The sequence below is a fragment of the Siphateles boraxobius genome, unplaced genomic scaffold, assembly GCF_051911475.1.
Source record: "Siphateles boraxobius isolate OS27281-9 unplaced genomic scaffold, OSU_SipBor_1 30, whole genome shotgun sequence".
NCBI classification, from domain to species: domain Eukaryota; kingdom Metazoa; phylum Chordata; class Actinopteri; order Cypriniformes; family Leuciscidae; genus Siphateles; species Siphateles boraxobius.
The window spans coordinates 3117561-3140673 of NW_027508920.1; the positions used below are offsets into that span (position 1 = coordinate 3117561).

General features: G+C 37.4%; 1 protein-coding gene across 5 annotated transcripts in view; it reads left to right on the forward strand.

Moving 5' to 3' along the window:
• The window catches only part of tcf25 (TCF25 ribosome quality control complex subunit), a 189558-nt gene that overhangs the window by 93960 nt on the left and 72485 nt on the right, over positions 1-23113 (forward strand). For all 5 annotated transcript variants that reach the window (XM_077248130.1, XM_077248132.1, XM_077248131.1 and 2 more), the window contains one exon: positions 11978-12137. In XM_077248130.1, the coding sequence (XP_077104245.1) occupies positions 11978-12137 (160 nt within the window). The remainder of the gene's footprint in view (positions 1-11977; positions 12138-23113) is intronic.

The following is a 23113-nucleotide window of genomic DNA, read 5'->3' on the forward strand; positions in this document are numbered from 1 at the left end:
AGGAAGTGTGTCACTTTCAAAATGCTTTGAAATCACCCTCTTATTTTAACCCAATTTGCTTCAAACTTCACTACTATAATGTAAACACACGGCAGATGTAGACCTGTGAATGGATTCTTGATATCTTAGATACTGTTGTCGTGGCAACGCATCAAACTTTAATATTCTTTTTTTATGCTTTTGAGACTCTTAGCATACTTGAAATTGCATGAAACTCGACAGACACATCACATTTATTAGCCAGTAGACATGTGCAAAGTTTCAGAAACGGGCGTGGTGAGGGGCTCAGTAGCGCCACCTTTTGTCAAAAGTGGGGGGATTGATTTTATCTACAGTAATAAAAATCGGTATGTGTATTGTTCTCCTCCAGCCAGACAACTTTCTAATTTACACTCAATAGCTCCAACCAACAGGAAGTCAGATATTTTGGTTTGAAAATTGTCATTTTATGTCTCTCTCTCTCTGAGCCTACGTCTCTGTGTGTGTGTGTGTGTCTGTGAGTGTGGGGAGGGGGAGGGGGGATAGATTAACCATTTCACTGCTGTTTGGTCTGGCCTGCATTAAAAAAGAAAATAAATGTCTTACGCCTTGTATTTTTTAAATAAGTTGTATTAATAAGTAAAGGCATATAACCAGTTGAATTGTAGTGCATTGAAAATAGTTTTATATAATTAGTTTATTAATTAAATTAACTTGGTCCATAAACTTGGTCAGAAAATTTGGTCCATAAATTAAACACACTTGCATCTAATATTATGAAACTCGGTACACATATAGATCTCATCGGGCCAAACAACTTTAAGCCAGCCCAACAGGAAGTGGGCTATTTTGGTCTTAATGTGGATTTTTGGCAAAATCAGCCTCTGATTTTTTACCCACTCCTCTTAAGTGGTTTATTCAATTCCCACCAAACTTTTTCAACATGATGAAAATACATTAAAGAAGCTAAATTGTGAATGGCTATTGAATATCTCAAATTGTTTTGCTATGGCGAGGGATTAAAGTCATGTCAAAAAAGTAAACACTAAAAGCCTCATATCTTCTAAAAAATTAATTATACACCATTTATTTCTAGATAAAATTACACATATATCAGAACTAAACCCATTTTATTCTTGTTTTCAATTTAAGAATAATGTACAAGTTTAAAAACAGCCAGAATGTGCTATTCAGTTAAAAAATAAATACATCAAGTAATACAAAGGGCTATACTGCCCTCTTGTGTCCAAAATGATATCAACTCAGTACATAAAACTTTTTTTATCAGGTATGGCTATTGTAATTAAATATAAATATATTAGGTATGTGGCTGTGAGGATCTTTTCCCACCGGTTAATCGACGTTAGACACCAGCGAGGGCTTTTAGATCGCTAATATAAAAGTGAAAGTAAAGTATAAGGACGTCCGCACGGACATTTATAGTGGTGGCGCTCGCAGTGCGCTCGAATGAATTTCTATGGAAGTAGAAATGAAAAAACGTTCGCTCTGTTCTGCTCGCTCATCGCCATGGACACGCACCGTTATGAATGCCAGTGCAGCCGCATACTTTTTAGTGTCACTTTAAAATTAGCACCATATCGGGGGCCGATTGTTTCCGGTTTTCAGGTAAAACACAACAACAAATGAGTAAATGACAGATTTGCTTAAATAGGCGCTTTTACACAAAATATTCCGTCATCATTTTTTTCAGTCAGCTCTTCACTCTCGTGATTAATGAATTTTGACTCCTGTTGCTGATCTTTGCTGCAACTTTCGTTCAGCTCACAATTTAGTAAGCAAACACGCTTCAAATGTGTTTTTATTTTATTTTTGTGTATACATGTGTGTATATATATATATATATATATAGCTTATGTTTCAAATATGAGTTAATTAACAATCGTTGGAAAGAATGATACTTTTAACTCTCTGGGGTCGAGAAACGCGCCGGTGCGTTTTGCTGTTTTTTTTCCACATAGCAGCAACATAGACTTAAAATACTCCGTCAGTTTTGGTCATATAAATAAATCAATACATGATTATAAACTATAGAGGGTCTTTTTTTTTTTGTGTACACTCACATTAACATCAAAACCGTGTGCTTTTGTAAAATGAAGAAAATAAACAGGGTGTGCTTTCTGCCTCTCTGTCTCCGTTAAATTTTTTTCTGGTGCACGTCTCTAAACTTAAACAAAGCTCAGCGAATACTATTCACACAAGCACGAGCAATATATCTTTATTATCATTTAAGTTTGTACTTTTAAAATATCTAATTCAAAACTAAAATAAATATTCTCTGTTTATGTAATCTATAAAAAAAGAGAGAGGTGTCAGCCGATCTCATTATCGTTCTCTTAGCTCATTATTCTGCTAATTTGACACGCCCACGGAGAGCGCGCGGTATTCAAACGCAAATGATCTGAAGCAACACATGCAAAGTGTCAACGCCCCTCATAAACGCGATAACACAACAAATGTAATCATCAGATTAATGTAGCCTATTTCTTCTTGCGAGGCTGTGTGAGGAATAATCCTGGGACATTTACCTCAGAACATGTGCTGGTTTTTTTCATTTCGAGGAGCAACGGATCCATCTGATAAGTACGTTTTTTTTTATTATTGTTCTAATCGCGATATCATAGTGTATGTAAACCGCAAAAAGACTGTTTAAATATGAATCGCGTCTGTGTGTGAATGAATGAACTGATCAGTTTTTAACAAACCCTATTGCTATACTGAGATGAGTGAAAATCGCCTGAAATATGTTGAAATAACGTTAAATGTCTTTGTATTAGCAACGTATTAAACTGCAAATTAATATGTATGCCCTAATATAGGCTCATAAAAACAAAAAACGACATGCCTATGTTACAGACGAAATATGAAAGACAACATTTCGTCGACTAGTTTTGGATAGATTATTAACTGTTTACTGTAAACTAGACTACTGCCACATTGAATAAGCTTTTGTTCACCAATTTCTGCTCAAATGTTATATATTAGGCTATGTTTGTTTTGTCAAAAATAAATTCATCAACTAGTATGCTATTATAGTCTTTGTTCCAATGTAGGCTTTATTCAAACTAATGAATTCTTAACTTTGAAATATGTATGATAAAATGTATACTTTAGTTTTTACAAAGAAATATGAAATATCCATCTGAGAAGAAAGTTTTTTTATTAGTGTTCTAATTGCGATATCATAGTCTATGTAAACCGCAAAAAGACTGTTTAAATATGAATCGCGTGTGTGTGTGTGTGTGTGTGTGAATGAATGAAATGAACAGTTTTTACCAAACCCTATTGCTATACTGAGATGAGTGAAAATCGACTGAAATATGTTGAAATAACGTTAAAATGTCTTTGTATTAGCAACGTATTAAACTGCAAATTAATATTTATATGCCCTAATATAGGCTATCATAAAAACAACAAACGATATGCCTATGTTACAGAAGAAATATGAAAGACAACATTTCGTTGACTAGTTTTTGGATATATTATTAACTGTTTACTGTAGCCTAAACTATAGACTACTGCCACATTGAATAAGCTTTTGTTCACCAATTTCTGCTCAAATGTTAAATATATTAGGCTATGTTTGTTTTGTCAAAAATAAAGTCATCAACTAGGATGCTATTATAGTGTTTGTTCCAATGTAGGCTTTATTCAAACTAATGAATCCTTAACTTTGAAATATGTATGATAAAATGTATACTTTAGTTTTTACAAAGAAATATTACACTTGAAATATTGTTATTTTAATTGTTGCTGTAATTGTAACCTTTTATATTTACAAGGTAGATGTAAACAAAATCTTAAAAGGTCAATATAAGCCTTCTCTTCAAATTATTTGTATTGTGTTTTATTATAGTGACAAATTTGGGGAGAGGATACATATCCAAAACTTTCTGAAAATACAGTATGAGAATTAACTACACAATTACTAGAAATGTTCACCTTGTATTTTTGCTTGCAAATTGTATAATATCCAAGTGGAAAAATACTTTTTTTTTATAGATGTTTCCAACTGTGAACCAATTTTGTAGTATATATACACATTTCTTTTCTTGTGTCCTTGTATTCTTTCTTGTGGCTCAGTGACACACCTGTGAAAAGCTCATTATACAGGCTCATTAAGCAGGTCTTTTGTCTTCACAGGTGTGAATCAGACCATTATACATGAGTCTCGCCCATTTCGCATATTGCCTTTCCAAACAAAAAGTGTTTTACTAAATTTAAATCAATGTATTGTTTTATGTGAATGATTTGGAAGGATGATTTTCAGATCATTTTGAAGCAAAAATTCTAGGCAACAACACTCATTAGTCAAAAGTCTGGTGGACACATATTTAGTATGTGTTTTGTGGCCTTATTTCAGAGACTTTAAGTTTTAGTTTTTTCAATAACCATGCATAAACAATATTCTCTCAAAAATACAAACATGTACATACATCTTGCTAACATATTATGGTAGCCCTGTTTGTGCTATATACAGTGAATTTACACCTTTGCCATTAACATGTTTATAAATAACTGAAAAAAGCACAAATGTTAGAGCATGTCAGAACACCTCCAGGACCCCAAAAACACATAGGACCCCAGAGGGTTAAACATATCACTAAACCGTCATTAGGTGTCGCCAGGCGACCGTCTTAATGAGCGAGTCATTGATTCATTCGTTCAAACGATTCGTTCGAACAACTGAGTCATTCATGAATGAGACAGATTATGGATTGGTCGTTGAATCTTTGAGTCAACCGATTCGTTCAAAATGCTGAATCATTCAGTAATGAGAACGCGTTGCTGTGAGATCCTCGACGGTTCTGCTGTGATCTTTGTTTAACTATTTTCGCTGCTGAAACAGAAAAAAAGTCAATATTGCATCTAAAATGTAAGTGATTTGACGTGTGTGTGTGTGTGTGTGTGTGTGTGTGTGTGTGATTGTGTCTGTTACAGTGATTGTTTAACCCTTGTTAAAGTTTAGGCCTTGTCTTTTTGGATATATATCTTTTTATATAAAAAAAATAGCATACAACCCTTATATTTTAAATGTATTGTTTGCTTTAAATTACATTGAGATTTGTATGTTTGGTAATTGAACCTGAATGAATTTTAAATGAATGTGCTATATTTCAGATCATATATTTGTTTTCCTTAAAATTTGAACTAACACTAACTTTATTCTCATCTGAATGATATATTATTTATTTATGTATAAAATAAAAACACATTTGATTTTTCTTTTTTAATCAATGTAGAATGTGTAACTGAAAAAATAAACAGATTAGGGCTCTGTTCGAGGACAAGAAATGAAAACCAATGCAATATGATGAATGTCCAAAAGATTTTTTTGCTTTTAAACTGTGTGTGTGTGTGTGTGTGTGTGTGTGTGTGTGTGTGTGTGTGTGTGTGTGTGTGTGTGTGTGTGTGTGTGTGTAAGAGATTTTGGTTGGGTGACAGTTGTAGTTTAGCAGTACAGTTTGACAAAAGCACAATGTTGTGTTTTATTGCGATTGTACACAAATATAAGTAAACACTTTGCAGTTTGAATAATGTCCTGTATGAACAAAAGGACGGAGTATGTTTTTATGTCTACATTGTTCAATCACGCCTCACACACACACACACACACACACAAACTATTTTTCTAATCAGATCAGGCAAATATTCTGTCTTGGCACCCTTCATATAACTTTCAAACTTGTGTACTTATTTCATGTGTCCATTAAGTCCACCTACATTAAGTAGGGTGTCTCATTTTTCATTTTAGGTTTCAGAAGGTTGCTCACGCATACTTTGTGGTTGATATGTGCCCTCAATGCACACTTTTGCAGAGCCCACACCAATGCAAGCTCTACAGCACACATCTTCTCAAAGGTCAAAGTGGGGTTACGTTATTGCCCGTCATGCACAGTAACCCCAAAGGCACCGTGGTGGCGGTGCCAACGGCTTGCTTATATATATATATATATAAATATAGCTGCGAGCAGCGATGAAGGGCCAAAGCCGGCGGCACCGCCACTCCGGTGCCTTTAGGTAACTAAGGCACCGGGGTTGCGGTGCCACCGGCTTGGGCCCGTAATCGCTGCTCGCAGCTATATTTATTATTATTATTATTAGGGCCCAAGCCTTGAAAAGGCGAAGGCCCTATTGTTTTCCTAAGGATTATTATTATTATTATTATTATTATTATTATTATTATTATTATTCTAACGACTATTCGGGCACTTTTGGGGCTCTTAACGTGCACGAAAACTCTTGAAACTTTGCACACGGGTCAGAACCCGCGGCCATCAGGGCCGGGCTGAAGGTGGCTGAAGGCCCCCTGGAACGGGGTCCGAAAACTTGGTCCATAAATCAAACACGCTTGCATGTAATAATATGAAACTCGGTACACATATAGATCTCATCGGTTTATATATCCTTTGTACTTTTACTTTTTACCCCAGCCCAACAGGAAGTCGGCTATTTAGGGTTGTTTGTAAAACGCATGCAATGGAATTTAAAGTACTTCTCCTAGAGAATTCAAAGAAATGCCACGAAATTCAGTCAGCATGAAGTCAAGACATTGAGGATGAAAAATTGCCAGGGGATTTTTGATATCTCGAACGGTTTGGCCGTGGCAAGGAAACGAATTTATGGCGAGAAACGTGAAACAGGAAGTGTGTTATAACTTCAGCATACATTAGCTGATCTTAATGAAACTTCAGCAGTGTGTTCGTTGTAAGAGGCCGATCACATGGATGTGACTATTGTGAGTCAAAGTTATAGCGCCACCAACTGGCAGCAGGAAGTGTGTCACTTTCAAAATGCTTTTAAATCACCCTCTTATTATAACCCGATTTGCTTCAAACTTCATCTGTATAATGTAAATACACGGCAGATGTAGACCTGTGAAAGGATTATTGATATCTTAGATACTGGTGCCATGGCAACGCATCAAACTTTAATATTCTTTTTGGATGCTTTTGAGACTCTTAGCATGCCTGAAATTGCTTAAAATTGCATGAAACTCGACAGACAGATCACATTTATTAGCCTGTAGACATGTGCAAAGTTTCAGAAACGGGCGTGGTGCAGGGACTCAGTAGCGCCACCTTTTGACAAAAGTGGGGGGGTTAGTTTTATAGTTTTACCTACAATCATAAAACTCGGTACGCATATTGTTCAGATCAAGCCGGACAACTTTCTAATTAACTGTCATTAGCTCAGACCAAGAGGAAGTCAGATATTTTGGTTTGAATATGGTCATTTTCTCTCTCTCTCTGAGCCAATATGGCAAGCCGTTTTAACATTTAATCATTTTAACCTACTAGTCTCTATTTTCATGCTTCTAGTACTTATTTTTTAGATACTAGTATCTATTCCATTAAGTACTAGTACTTATTCATTAGCGACTAGTGCTTATTCTTTAGTACTAGTGCCTATTCTTTAGATACTAGTGCTTATTCTTTAGATATTCTTTTGAATACGTATTAGTAGCTAATGAATAAGTACTGGTATATATTTAATAGGTACTAGTATCTAATGACTTAGTACTAGTATTTATTGAATAAATACTAGTATCTATTAATAGGTACTAGTATCTAAAAGGTCATTTTCTCTCTCTCTCTCTGAGCCAATATGGCAAGCCGTTTTAACATTTTATCATTTTAACCTACTAGTCTCTATTTTCATGCTACTAGTACTTATTTTTTAGATACTAGTATCTATTCCATTAAGTACTAGTACTTATTCATTAGCGACTAGTGCTTATTCTGTTTAGAATATTAAAAGTGCTTATTCAATTTTTATGCTTATTTATATTTTCAGAGCAGAAAATCCGAATTTTCTGCTTATTCAATATTGCATCTAAAATGGAAGTGACTTGACGTGTGTGTGTGTGTGTGTGTGTGTGTGTGTGTGTGTGGGTGTGGGTGTGTGTGTGTGTGTGAGAGAGAGAGATTGTGTCTGTTACAGTGACAAGAGTTTAACCCTTTAAGGCCTTGTCTTTTGGATATATATCCTATTTTATTAAAAAAAAGTGCATACAACCCATATCTTTTAAATGTATTGTTTGCTTTAAATTAAATTAAGATTGTATGTTTGGTAATTGAACCTAAATAAATTTAAAATTAATGTGCTATTTCAGATCAATATATTTGTTTTCCTTCATTTTAATCAACACTAACTTTATTCTCATCTGAATTATAAATAACTTATTTCTGTATAAAATAAAAAATCCCGAATAATCCAGACCAACCAGAGCGCACTATTTCTACAACATCATCAGTGCTGAAGCGGAACTACCAGAGCCGTTCGGCAGATAGCCAGCAGATATTTTGTGTCACGTCGTGCACAATAACGCTAAAGGCACCAGGGTGGCGGTGCCACCGGCTTTTTATATATATATATATATATATATATATATATATATATATATATATATATATATATTATATATATATATATATATATATATATATAATATAGCTGCGAGCAGCGATGAAGGGCCAAAGCCGGCGGTACCGCCACCTCGGTGCCTTTAGGTAACTAAAGGCACCGGGGTTGCGGTGCCACCGGCTTGGGCCTGTAATCGCTGCTCGCAGCTATATTTTTACTTGAATCTTTTGTTTAATGTGAAATTTGCACCTGTTTATCACAAATAAGCTTTTGCATACTGGGGTGAAGTGTAGCAACAGCAGCAATAAGGTTCCTCTCCAAGCTGAGTCTGTTTCTTTATTTTGTCTTTATGTGTCTTTATTTGTCATTGCATTTGTCATTTGTCTTTATTTATTTGTTTATTTGTCATGGCTGAAAATGTGACCTCACACAAATAGGTTGATCCAAAAGGCAGCAGTTCATACAGAGCATGTTTCCCAACATCAGGGTACTCCTTTTCAACATTGCACCAAAACTGTGTCAGTGATGTTTCTGAAAACATTATCTTCAAACCCCTATCTGAGGACAAATCAATAAGTCTTTCTTGGAGAGTAACAGGAACGGTCTGGGTGCAGGTAGCCACAAAAGGGTTCCTTATCCAGTCAAGTGCAGAATTATGAACCTCAATGTCAGGAAAATATGATCTGAACTCAGAGGAAAGTTTGTCCAAGTGTGCCTGTACTGTCTGCAGAATGCTCACTTTTTCAGCTCTAGCATTAACAATACACATGTGCAGCTGAGGGAAACTACTGACATCCCCATTCTGGCATTTCCGACACCAGAGCTCAATTTTCTTCATGAACCCTGAAACTCGATCATACAGGTGAAGGACAGTTGTTTCTTTACCTTGCAATTCCAAGTTCAAGTCATTCAGCCTGCTGAAAACATCTGCCAGGTAAGCTAAATATGCCAGCCAGCTGTTGTTCTTCAGCAGTGGTGCAAGTGAATGCAAGTGCTCAGAGAGAAAGAACTGACTTGGTCACGTAACTCAAACAGTCTCTGGAGTTTTTCCCCTTGACAGCCAGCGTATATCAGTGTGAAGCAACAATTGCTGGTGTTCAGAATTTGCTCCATCACATAGTTTTTCAAACAGTCTGGCATTTAGAGGGCGGGATTTAATGAAGTTGATGATTTTAACAGCATCATTAAGGACTTAGTGTAATTTGGGGCACATACGTTTTGGAGCTAAAGCTTTCCTGTGAATTATGCAGTGAACTGTCTTAATGCCAGGGTTTGCCTGTTTTACGCGTGCGAGGAATCCACGGGTGCGCCCCGTCATTGATGCTGCTCCGTCCGTGCAGATATGTGAGCAGCGCTGCCAGTTCAACGAGTGCTCCGTGAAAAAAGAATCCACAACATTAAAAACATCCTCGCCGGTGGTTCTGGCCAGCATTGTCTTGCAGAAAAGAATATGTTCGGTGATATTATCTTTGTCTTTGAAGCGAACAAACACTACTAGTTGTGATTTGCCACTAACGTCAGTTGACTCGTCTAATTGTAAAGCAAAACAGGCAGACTGCTTTAATTTTTCCACCACTTGTGCAAGGATATCTGCAGACATATCATCAATCCGACGGCATACAGTGTCGTTGGATAAAGGCACCGTTTTAATTGCATCTGCTGCCTTCTTGTCTAACATTGTCTCTCCTAGGATGGCAGCTGCTGGCACAAATAATTCCTCAGCAACTGAGTATGGTTTTTTCGATTTGTCTACAAGCAAAGATACCTCATATGAAGCAAGCAGGGAAGAACTGGTCATCTGTGTTGCCTCTTTTAGTGTGTCTTGACTTTTCCGAAATTCAGAAAGTTTTCTGTAGAAAAAGTCTGCAGATTTACCTACATATGAAGCATGTCTCGTTGTCAGATTTCGCTGTAAATGGGATGGTTTCATTGCGTGGTTAGACAGGACCTCACCACACAGAAAACACAATGGCTGTGGAGGCTCAGTAGTTGTTGTGGTAAACCCAAACATTTTGTAACTGTCTTGATATTGACGTGCTTTTGTTCTGCCCTTTTTAATTCGCTTTTCTGGTGGGCTGGAATTTACTTGTCTTGTGTCAGACCCGCTGGTAGATGGCCCATCATTTTTTTTAAGCCACCTGTCCATGATTGCTGCTCTCCCCAGCCCATGGGACAGTTCTCTGACTGAAATCAACGCGCTGTAAACGTACTGGATTGAATAAAATGGCGGCAAATCGCGGCAAAAATAAAAACGCACAAGAGTTAATTTAAAATTATTTGTAATTTCAACCTTAATTCTGGTTTTAGTAATACTAAAGTAAGCAATAAAGCTCAAAATACATTTTAGGATATTTAAAAAAATATATTTTTTTAATGTTTTTTCGGACCCCCTGCAATTTTGCCACGGACCACTAGGGGTCCGCGTACCCCCGGTTGAGAAACACTGCTCTACAGCACACTTCTTTTCGACAATCAAAGCAGGGTTACTTTTTTGCACGTCGTGCACAATAACCCTAAAGGCACCAGGGTGGCGGTGCCACCGGCTTCTTTATATATATATATATATATATATATATATATATATATATATATATATATATATATATATATATATATATATAAATATAGCTGCGAGCAGCGATGAAGGGCCAAAGCCGGTGGTACCGCCACCCTGGTGCACCAGGGTTGCGGTGCCACCGGCTTGGGCCCTTCATCGCTGCTCGCAGCTATATTTTGTTCTTATTTTCTTTTTTTTTATTTGACTGTAATCCTTTTTTTCATGAACATAGCACATACTGAACCATTCCAAAACTGTGACTCTAAAATACAAACCGAACCGTGAGTCATTTGAATCATACAGTATATATCTAGCCCATAGAAATATGTATGTATAATACATTTTTGACATGTCATGTAATTATTTATAAACATAAATAACACATCTTTGTATAAATCTATAATATACAAATTACACATACATTTGACATGTCACTAATATGACACAAAAAGTCCACACTCACCACTTGGTTCAGCCAGGGCTCAAACAGAGGTATTCTTGTTGAGGCAACAGTGCTACCCAGTAGCACTTTAGAATGACCCAGTCAGAGCCCAGACCTAAATCCATATATAAAAAAATATTGGAATGATTGGAATGACTTGGAAGAGGGCTCTACAGGGGGTCCCTCCACAATATATTCAATCTGGACCTGTTTTGTAATGAAAAGTGGGGAAAAAATTGACAAATCAAGATGTGCCAAGTTGATACTCATATTTAGAAAGAATGACTGCCAAGTATTAGTTGAGGGGTGTGCACACTTGTGTAACCAGGTTATTTTAAGTATTTTTTCTTCTTCTTTTTTATCAGAAAAAGATCTGACATTACTTATCTTGGATTCATTTTTACATTCCAAAAAGCTGCATTTTAACAAGGGTGTGTAGAACTTTAAATCCACTGTACTTATTTGTAGGTTTTAATCTTTGATCAGTTACTGAAATATCTTTGTCACACCACAAAAATTCCTTTTTGGTGAATAGTTGTCCTCAGTTCCTAAATAATGCACTCTTCACACTATGGTACTTTTTACATTCTTTCTCTGTACTTCTGCTGTTTCAGGTCCATCGAAATCTGTCCCAGCTGCCAAACTTTTCCTTTTCTGTGGCTCTTTCCTACTATCACCTGAGCCAACAGGAAGACATTTCACCTGTGGAGAACCAACAACTAAAGCAGAAATCCAATGTGCTACTGCAAAATGCTCTAATAATGTTTCCTGCGGGTGAGTTTCAAATCACTTTGACATATTTCCCACATTTATTTAAACATAATAAGGAACATGTAAAAATAATACAAAAATCCATGTCATGACCCCTTTAAGACTATAGCTCATAACTGATAACAGTGCTGTTGTCCAAGAATCTGCCATATTTTTTGGAATAGCAGTTCAATCAATTTACATTTAGAGAAAAAAATAAGGAAGAGCTTGTGTGAGCCAACACTCTGTTATGCTGTGGTGCTTTCATTATTTTACTGTTGTCTTGCTATCAACAACACGTGAGGAAACCATTAGATGTGGTGTGAGTAAATTACCTAGGTATTACAGGAATTGTTAAATAACGCCTGAATCAATTTAGTGGTCTAATTTTTGGTAGGGCTGGAATGAAGCTGTAGAGTTGAAAATCCTGCTTCCCCCTATTATTGTTGAATCACGGAAGCTACACCAGTTACTTTTGTCAAGAGATTTCTATTTATTATGTATCGTGTCAGACAGAGAGAAACATAGGCATATACGAATAAGGCTACATGAGAGGAGGTCTTCTTTCCAGATTTCTCTATTCCCTATTTCTCCATCTTCTCATCCCATCATGCTAGCTGTAAATAGTTTCTCTGGGTTTCTCCTTTTTCCCCCATCATCTCTGTTTCTCCTTTAAAAAATATTAAGCTTAATCAGATTGATGTACTTTGTATAGCTTTTGGAAAAGGACACACTGCGTGTTATTAGCCAGAATTTACCTTAGAGGAAGAGCGCTATCCAACACAAGCTAGATTCAATGGATGATATCATTTCTGACAGGCAAGTCATTTATTCTTTCTTGCATTAGTTAACATGTTATTTATACATAAGCGTACATATTTTACTAACTGGGCTTTTCCCAAACTAGATGGCCAGAATGAAATGTATGAATTTGTGCGAAAAATTTTTCAATATGAAATATGTAGGCAGATCCTTTGTATTACATGTAAATTATATGATATCTAGTGTGATATAAAAGTAATACAGTATGAACGTTTACACTGTAATATGATTATTACAGTCTAAGAATGTCTAGACCAGTATTTACTCTGAAATACTTGTTTACACAAATGGCGCTTTTCCACTACACAGTACCAGCTCGCCTCGGCTCGACTCGACTCGCCTTTGTTTGGTTTTCCACTGTGTAAAAGTTGTACCTCTACCTGCTTTCGGGTACTTTTTTTCGTACCACCTCCGGCGAGGTTCTAAGCGAGCTGAGGCGAGCTAAGGCGATAGTAAAATGTGACGTGAAAACAATGCCGACTGCTGATTGGTCAGAGAGAATCGTCACTATTCACTGCGTCATCATTGCACGCGCCAGATGGAGTATCCAGAATAACCCCGCCTTTTTTAAATAGTTTAGCTAGAGATAGTTACTAAACTTACTACTATTGTTATGGCAACTCGGAAGAATACGGCGTGGTCAAACGAGGAGGTGCAGACATTCCTTTGTTTGGTTGCCGAAGAGAGGATCCAGCGAGAGCTTGATGGGGCAACGAGGAACGAAAGGCGTCACTATGACGACCGGGTACTATTTGTGGCGATACTTTCTGCAATGGAAAACGGAACGAAAAGCGAGCCGAGTCGAGGCGAGCCAAGGCGAGTCGAGTCGAGTCGAGCTGCTACTGGTAATGGAAAAGCGCCAAAATACTTGCTCGTACGTAGATTTGCTAAATGATAATAACGTAGTTTATAAAATATGAAAATGTTGTTCATGTACTGTCAATACATACAAAGCACGTGTGTGTATGACAGTAAAAAAAAAACATAGAAATATTATTATTAGTGGTTGCTAATGTTAATAATACTCTGTAGTTGCCCCTGATGTCAGCATGCTCAGGTTTTTTTTTCTTTTCGTTTTTTTCGGACAGTGACGAGATACCTGCCTGCACAGTAACTTTGACTACACATGAATTATGCTGGCTCAGTTCCTCCTGAGTCTCTTAAAACCATTTTTCTCTGAGAGCGCTGTACCAACTCTGTGCCACAACAGTAATGCCTAGGCTGTGAGGTCAATTTCAAAGGGTCACAAATACAAATGGACATGTAAGCATCAGTGGTTACCAATTCCGGTCCTGGCGCACTCAGCTAACTCTGATGTTTCATGTTCAATTGTATTTGTGACCCTTTGAAATTGACCTTGCAGCCTAAGCATTTGTGGTGTGGCACAGTGTTCTACGTTAGTAGTTACTAATTCCGGTCCTGGCGCACCCATCCACCACCCCACTAGGTTCGGGGGTGAGTAGGGAATAGGCATTAAGCCCAAAGTATACTTCGGCCGTCCACGTTCCTCGATGGTCCGCGCACTTTCCCTTACATAATTTTCATCATCCACGGACTGTGCGCGTACAACAGCAAATGTGCTGGTGACTTTGAGCACTTGAACAAACAGTGCTAATTAATCAAAAACACCACTGCTAATTAATCATAAAGAAGTATACCCGGCCTTAAGGCGCTTTAAGATAAAAAAGTAAATCTGCGGTAATCAAGGGAGACCAAAGCACGTTTTTTTAATGGATGTCAATGGAGGAGAGGCTTCACTATGCTGAATTAAACTGCTTTTGTGTGAAAACAGATAATCATTTAATTAATCAACAGCCTATCGTCAACATATTTGCCCTTAAACCATTAGTTTTGGATCTTTTTTTAGATTTTTACACCGGAAAAAAAGCTGTTTTATAAAAGAAGTCACACACTATTCTATCCTGGCAATGGTATTCTGAACCAAGTGTTGACAGATAGCTAACAGAAATAAAGCTCCATTACACGTTCTTCTTTATATGTAGTGGGGGAAATAATTGTTTGATCCCCTGCTGATTTTGTAAGTTTGCCCAAAGAAATGAAGGGTCTATCATTTTTATGGTAGGTTTATTTTAACAGATAGAGACAGAATATCATCCAAAAAATCCAGAAAAAACACATTATATAAAGGTTATTTAAGGGTCGAGAAATCCTAATGGCCATGACTTCTGCCTTTAATTCAAACACTTTTAAAACTAATAACTTCAGTGTCTCATTCAGAAATACCTGTTTAATTAATGGATGATTCAAATGGATGATGTTTTTGAATGAATCTCTCTAGTCTTCTTGAATAAATGATTTAATGAAAAAAAAATGTAACAGTCGATATTTGCCACCTGCTGGAGTAGTAATGTAATCAACACAATTTTTATTTGAAGAGACTCCTTTCACTTTAACCATTTTATTGGTTATTACTTAAAATTTACAAGAATAAAAGGTAGAAATATTTATTCCTCAAGTATTTGCACTTTTTTAAAAATAATAATAATATTGGAATCGGAAACATGAATCGAAAAGAACTGGATTCGATAAGCAGAATCGGAATCGCTAAAATTTATACGATACCAACCCTACACATAACACATTATCAATTTTTATAATTCAATGTTAGCCTGCATAATTAGGTCAGCCGTAACTGGGAACACTTCCCATAAATCCTGATGTACTCGTTACATCATAAGAAGGATGGCGTCTACGCTAATATTAGTCTCTCTGTTTATCCCGAGGTTTACCGCAGTCCGCTGGATCCAGGCCGTCTAGGGATAGTCTCTCCCCTGTGAAGGCCTCCTTCCCTTTACCTATGTACAGACAAAACGTTGTTGGGATAAATCCGGTTCGTGTGGCTACGCAGACGAGACAAAACATTCTGTATTATAAATTTTTAAGGCCAGAAAAGTAGTTTGTTGAGGGTTGATTTGTGAAGGAATACACGCCTGCGCACATATATACAAACAAGCATACCTATCGACTGAACACGTGATGCTCATGTTCGCACCAGTCTGCGTTTTCGCGGGTTTGCGTTTTTGAGGATTGCGCAGAGATAACGGATAATCGTAGCACCTTCGAACCGATTTCAGGTAGTGCGTTCTCGAGACACCAGGCACCGTTTTATTCGGATGGGCGGCTGGCCCATAAGGGTTTTTCTGTTAGAACGGTGTCGTGTAAGCGGCCCAAAAGTTAATAACTAATGATCTACGCAACGGAAGTGAATCAATCAAAATTAACTTTAGCTGGACAATAACTTTATCCTAGAGCTGTGGTAAAGCCTAAACAATGTGTTACGGTCATTTCTATTATCACTGTAAAGCTGCTTTGGAACAATCCATATTGTTAAAAGCGCTTTATAAAAGGTGACTCGACTTGACAATGGGAGAGCAATGTAGATGGAGGTTGAAGTCTCCATCTACATTGAGGTATATATATATATATATATATATATATATATATGTATGTATATATGTGTGTGTGTGTGTGTATGTCAAACGATTAAAATATTTAATCGCGATTAATCGCACATTTTTATCTATTCTAAATGTCCCTTGATTTCTATTTGTCCCATTATTTTTTCAAATTTTAATGCTCTTATCAACATGGAAAAGTGGATCGGCAGTAAGTTTGTTCTTAGCTGTGGTATCCATGTGCTTCTGTCTGAAGTCATCCATTGTAGAGCTTAGATCGGGCCCAAAAAATCAAGCCCGACCCTACCCGAGCCCGTGCACATTGTGTCCGAGCCCGGCCCGGCCCGACACATTAACTGTAATTATGAGCCCGAGCCCGATTTAAACCCGTCCATTTTTTTAATACGTGGGTCGTTATAACTGACGTTCTCAACTACTTTCTATGTTACTCCCGCCCGCAACATTTTAACTGCACAATTAATCTTTCATAATATATACACTTTGTTTGTTATAATTAGAGGATTTGCCAGCATACAGAATTCAGCACTGAACAAAAAGCGGGGAGGGGAGTCTATTTTAAATGCATCTGATTGATCATTGCGTTCAAGAAATCAACACATATGTCTGTGATTGGCTACATCGCTCAACGCTGCAAACATGTTATAAAAAGAAACTCTGGCCTGTAAATCGTTTCTATTTTGTTTTAGTTGTTCTTGTTCCCTTACTGCAGCATATGAATAAAAATGTATTCGTTTTCATGTTTTATTCACATATATATTTTTAGTTTGCGGGAGTCCCGCGAATCGTGTTACTCTCCCGTACCCGCACACACAGGCAGTGCATTACCGCTCCCACTCGGCCATCAAATCTAGCGTTGAGAGTGCACGTCTCTAGATCTGCGTCTCGCGCTCGCGCCATACACTCAAAACGTAACGTTAGCCTACTACTCTTTGGCCGGCGCGTAAGCCCAAACAAGTGTGTGGGGCGTGCCTGTTGTTTTGTTTCCTGTCTAGCTATCCGGTGTGATGTTGTAGTTTTTCTAACGTTACTAGTTGTTGCAACAGCATGTGAAAAAAACTACAAAGTTTGCTAGGCCAAAAAGAGCCTTAATCTCGCGATAAAAAAATTGACGGCGTTAAAATGTGTTTGCGTTAACGCCGTTAATAACGCGTTTAACTGACAGCACTAATATATATATATATATATATATATATATATATATATATAAAAGATGAAATGTCAATGTAGGCGAGAGCGAGTCTTCAGAGAGTGTCATGTTTGCTGAGAGTGACAAAAGGAAAGGGTGTGCAGAAAGACCTTATTTGAACATGTTAAGTGTGGTTTATGCTAATTACTTACCTCAGGCACACTGTTGCAAATACTCCAAATTCATTAATGTTATAACAAGGTTAAGAACAAATCCATGGGTGTACACATGTTTTAAATTAGGCAGATTTTTGTGTGAGAAGTTCTCCTTTGAGTATAAATACTCATTTGAGAAAAAACGTGTTCAATCCAATCACTCGTTTGCTCCAAACATGAATCATCAGAGTGTATGTGCACATATTCAAATCACATTTTCTTTAAATTAAATATACACTGACGAGCCACAACATTAAAACCACTGACAGGCAAAGTGAACATTGTTACAATTGCACCTGTCAAGCTGTGGGATATATTAGGTGCTGTATGGTGTTCCTGGTATGCAGTGGTTAGTACCTACCAAAAGTTGACAACTGGTAAATCAGGGTCAGGTGCCCAAGGCTCATTGATGCACTTGGGTAGTGTAGGCAAGCCTGTGTAGTCAAAAACTTAATGCTACCCATGATAGAAAGGTGCCAGAACAAACAGTGTATCACAGTTTGCTACATATGAGGCTGTGTAGCTGCAGACCGGCCAAAGTACCCATGATCTCCCGTCTACCGCCGAAAGCACGTGGCTGTCAGAACTGTCCCATAGAGCATCGGTTCCCAACAGGGGGGTTGCGGCCCACAAGGGGGCCTCAGCGAGCTCTTTGGGGGGTCGCATCATATTTTGAAAAGTGTTGAACAGTGAGCATTAAAGCAGCAAATTTATATAATGAGCGAGTACATCATGATGAATCCATTTTCCAAACCGTATTTTTGTCTTATCCTGAGTCACTATGTTACACCTATAATAAGTGTTTATATTGGGACTATTTTTCACTGGTTCGGGTCGTACCGCTGGTGTAGCCCAGTGCCTGCGTGACTCGTCATAGACGTAAACAGAGAGAAGTAGCTCCGGCTACAATGTTCTTCCGCAAGACACATTATTCTGTTAATAAACCCATGTTTATTAATCGCTAGAGCGCCAAACGATCATATTACATTAGCTCATTTTATTCACGATCCCCTGGCTGACCAAAAAATGGGTTTTCAACAAGGTCCAAGACACCAGTCATTTTGTAATAGCCTATAATTCATAATTTTTTCCCTACACACCAGTGTGAATACTGATATTTTTGTTATTGCATTTAAAATAGGGCCAATTAATAGGCTACTCCGAGGCTTACTTTTTAAATTAAATAGTTTTTGTTATAGTATTTTCAATATTATACGCTATTATTTGTGCATAAACATATCTGGTTATAGTAATAAACATACTGTTTGTTTAAAAACAAAACATTTTGTCATCCTTGCTGCAAGCTTACAAGAGCGACAATATCATTAAATGTGAAGGGGGGCCCTAAAATATTTTCTTGGGAAAAAGGGTGTCTCAGACAAAAAAAGGTTGGGAACCACTGCCATAGAGCAATGGAAGCTGGTTGCCTGGTGTGATAAATCATGTTTTCATTTAGATCAGGTGAATGGCCGGGTGCATGTGTGTATAATTTTTCTGGGGAAGAGATGGCAGCAGGATGCACAATGGGAAGAAGGCAGGCTGGCAGAGACAGTGTTATCCTCTGGGCAATGTTCTGCTGGGAAACCTTGACACGTACCATCTACCTAAAGATTGCAGGTTACTGTACGTACACCCCTTCATTATAACAGTGTTCATTTATGGCAGTGGCCTCTTTCAGCAAGATAATTAACCGTTCCACACTCAAAAATTGTGAAGGAATGGATTGAGGAATATGACAAAGCGTTCAAGGCGTTGCCTTGGCCTCCAAATACCCCAAATCTCAACCCGATTGAGCATCTATGGGATGTGCTGAACCAACAAATCCGAACCATGAAGGCCCCACCTTGCAGGACTTAAAGGATATGCTGCTAATGTCTTGGAGCCAGACACTGCTAATGTTTTTGGGGCCCTGGAGAGGTTTTGACCTTTGTGCTTATTCCAACATTTTAAAGGGGTGGGTTACTGCTTTTTTTCCTTGCGTGATTGTTTATGGGGTGCAATATAACATGTCTTCGTAGTTTTTATTTTTATTTTTTTAAAGCCTTATTTTTCATAAATTTCACCTTTATTGTAAGCCGCTTTCTCATCTGTCATTTGAATGACCGGTTGACTTCCTGATTCTATGAAACCACTCCCTCAGAAACAGGCAATGGGCTCAGATTGGTTAGTTAGGCCGGTGTGTTGCAACTGGCTAAGTTGCATGTGCTCTGGTCAAATGTAAATAATGGTGTCAATTCTGCCGTTTCAGTTTGAGCCAGAATCAGACCCAGAAAGCAGCAATGAAGAGAGTCAAGCAGAACCTCCCCAAACACGGCTCTTACAAAACGTTTCTGAATGGTAGATTTGTGTATAATTATTATTATTAGATTCTACTATTATTATATAAGAATTTTCGATACGCTGTTACTTGAAAATGCTACTGCTGCTTGTTTGCTTTTGAGATACAGTTTTCTCCTGATTAAATATTTCATATAACTGAATAAATGACTGAGTAATACCGTTTTTTAAAGTTATTGTTTTATCGATATAATGAACAACCGTTTATCTATTCACAAAACGTAGTTTACTCGGTGTATCGTTTTCTTTAGGTGTACATGTGGCAACTGTGTTAAAATGCCAACAGAACGTGAAAACATCTGATAACAGCAGCTGATGTTTGCTGTTGCGATTACATATAATTTTTGAACTTTATACACGTTTGTCTTATACACACAAAATAGGATCGAACTAACTGGCTACTATAAACAAACAGCGTTGGCATTGGTTTACGTTCTTGATCAAATCGAAAAATTACATCAAAGTATACATGGAAAATACATTTACAAAATTAGTACATAATTACAAATTCAGGTCCAAAATGTTTGTACGTGTTTGTCATAGACACGAAATAGCATAACTAAGTGGCTACTAAAGTCAGCGCTGGCATTTGATTACGTCCTTGATAAAAACTAAAACATTACGTCTAAAATTATACGTGCAAATACATTTAAAATTATTAAGTCTTACTTACATGTTGTGGCCCAACAACTGCTACCTCTGGTTTTAAAGTTGGAACTGCTTCATCCTTTAGTAACAGTTACTTGTTGAATCCGGCATTGAATTTGTGGAGATTCTGGAAGCTGTCTTCCGTAAAATGCGCAGCACAGAGAGCTAAATTACGATTGTAATTTTCAGGAACATAATCAAACATAAATTGTATCCATTGTTGACGAACTACAGCGTCCGTAGGAAGCCCGAACACAGAAGACCTGACAGCTGGTTGAAAATAACACCCTTTCGACGGCATGGCTACAGCTCTCCACTATAACTCTTCCTCTTCGACAAAGCCGCAGAAATATGGCCATGCCCCCTTTTTTGCATATTCCGGAGGGAGGGTTGATTATGGGTTAGTTATGTATAAAACCCGGGAAGTATCTCGTTGTAGTCCCATTCGAGTCGTTTTTGTAGGCATTAAACTTCCTGATTTTTAAAAGACGATATCTCTGCTTGCGTTGAACTCTCAGCGCAGCAACGTTGCAGATACTGTTCATGTACCAACAGCATCATTACACACTATTTAAAATGAAAAAAGTAAAATCGCAATCAACCACCCCTTTAATGGATAAAGTCTGAATACACTGTATTCAGCACAAAATATGCTACAATAATATGCCAAAATTAAAAATAGGGCTGCACGATTAATCGAAATAAAACCGCACGCAATTTGGCAAGGGCTTCGATTATTTTATGTGCAGCTTGACAGTGCAGCATGGCTCTGTTCTTCAGTAGTAAATGCTGCTCCATCTGAAAGTCAGCGGGTGCTCTCGCGCAGACACTCCAAATATGCCCTGCAGTAGACAACGCATGTGTTTCCAGGAAATCCCTATGGGGATCACACTAATATTTGTAGCTGAATAAACAAATTGAAATGCTTTGATTGAGCAATAGAGGGTATACGAGTGACGTACAGAGTGACTGCAGTTACGCCCACTGAGTGGCAGAAAGACTGAGCGGCAGCATTGTTTTTCAGCGTGAATGCAAATAACACACAAAACTCATTTAAAACTGGGAAAGAGCTTTGAGATTGACTGTATAAACAGATTTGACAAGAAATCTGAGGTTTATTTTTACAGACTGCCGAAAGCTACAAAAAAGAGAAGCAAATGGATCGGTGCAATTCACAGAAACTGAACTTGAATTTTCACATATCATTTTGAGTCAATATGCTGAATTTTTGTACTGTTATATATTGCATTTACAACTCATCGATTAAATATTTACCATCGTATATTCTGCATTATTGTTTTTTTTTAAATAAACACTGGAAAAAAAACTATGCAAGTTTTAGGGCTGGATGATTGACATTGATATGTGATCACACAGATTTAGACCTACCTATATTGTATTTATATAAAGCGTTCACAAAAAAATGACGTCAATGCATAATCTCTATAAGCCAAATCAGTTTAAGCGTGATATCATGTTAATTGCGATTAATCACGCAGCCCTAATTAAAAATAATAAACACATTTTGGATATATTAGATGTGCGTTTTATCTGATAAAATACACATCTAATATAACCAAATTTAGTTTGTTCACATAAATTATCCTGTTCTCAGGGAATAGTGAACACTGCAAAGGGATTGTTCACTGTCCATCATTCAGAACGCAGTTTATTTCATGGACACCTTTAATCCGTGTATCATTCGTTCAGTCGTGTTTTGATTTAATATTGAAAGTAGAAAAATTAGAAAACAGTTCCTTTTTTGTTTTTTCCAAAAAAAACGAAAAACAAGAATTCAGCTTGATTTTCGTTTTTCGTTCTGAGGTAGAAAAATGAATAAACAGCTTGAATATTCGATTTCTACACGTGAGCGAGAATGAAACGCCCCTTTCCTCTGATTTGTCAGCCGAAGATCAAACTCTGTCGTCATCAGTCCTCCCTCGGTAGCGCACAGCAGAATAAGAGTCCTCCGCTGCTGATGATGTGTGGATTCTTAACTCGTTTATTGCAACTACATTTCATCTTTTTCTTATCAAACAACCAGACTAACGAAGGGCTCGACGCAACCCGTACCGGGGAAGAGCCTACAGGGCTTTCTTCTGTGTACAACAGCAGTGCTCAAGTGCCAGGGGGTCCGTGAAATAATTAGCTATTTCCCTATTTTCCGGACTGTAAAGTCACGTTTTTTATCATAAGCACGCTGTGATTTATTCCTAAATGATTTAGGCTTATATAATGTGGCGTTTTCCCCCTGGTTTTTAGGAGTCAACATGCATTGTACTCTAAGATTCAAAAAAATTGGAATATAAAGCTTGTACCTCAGTGCTTCGCGAGAAGGTTTTGTCATCTAGCAAAAACTCGCGACTGGGATATCTTCAATTAGCATCAATATTATCTTGTGACAGGGACTGGTTA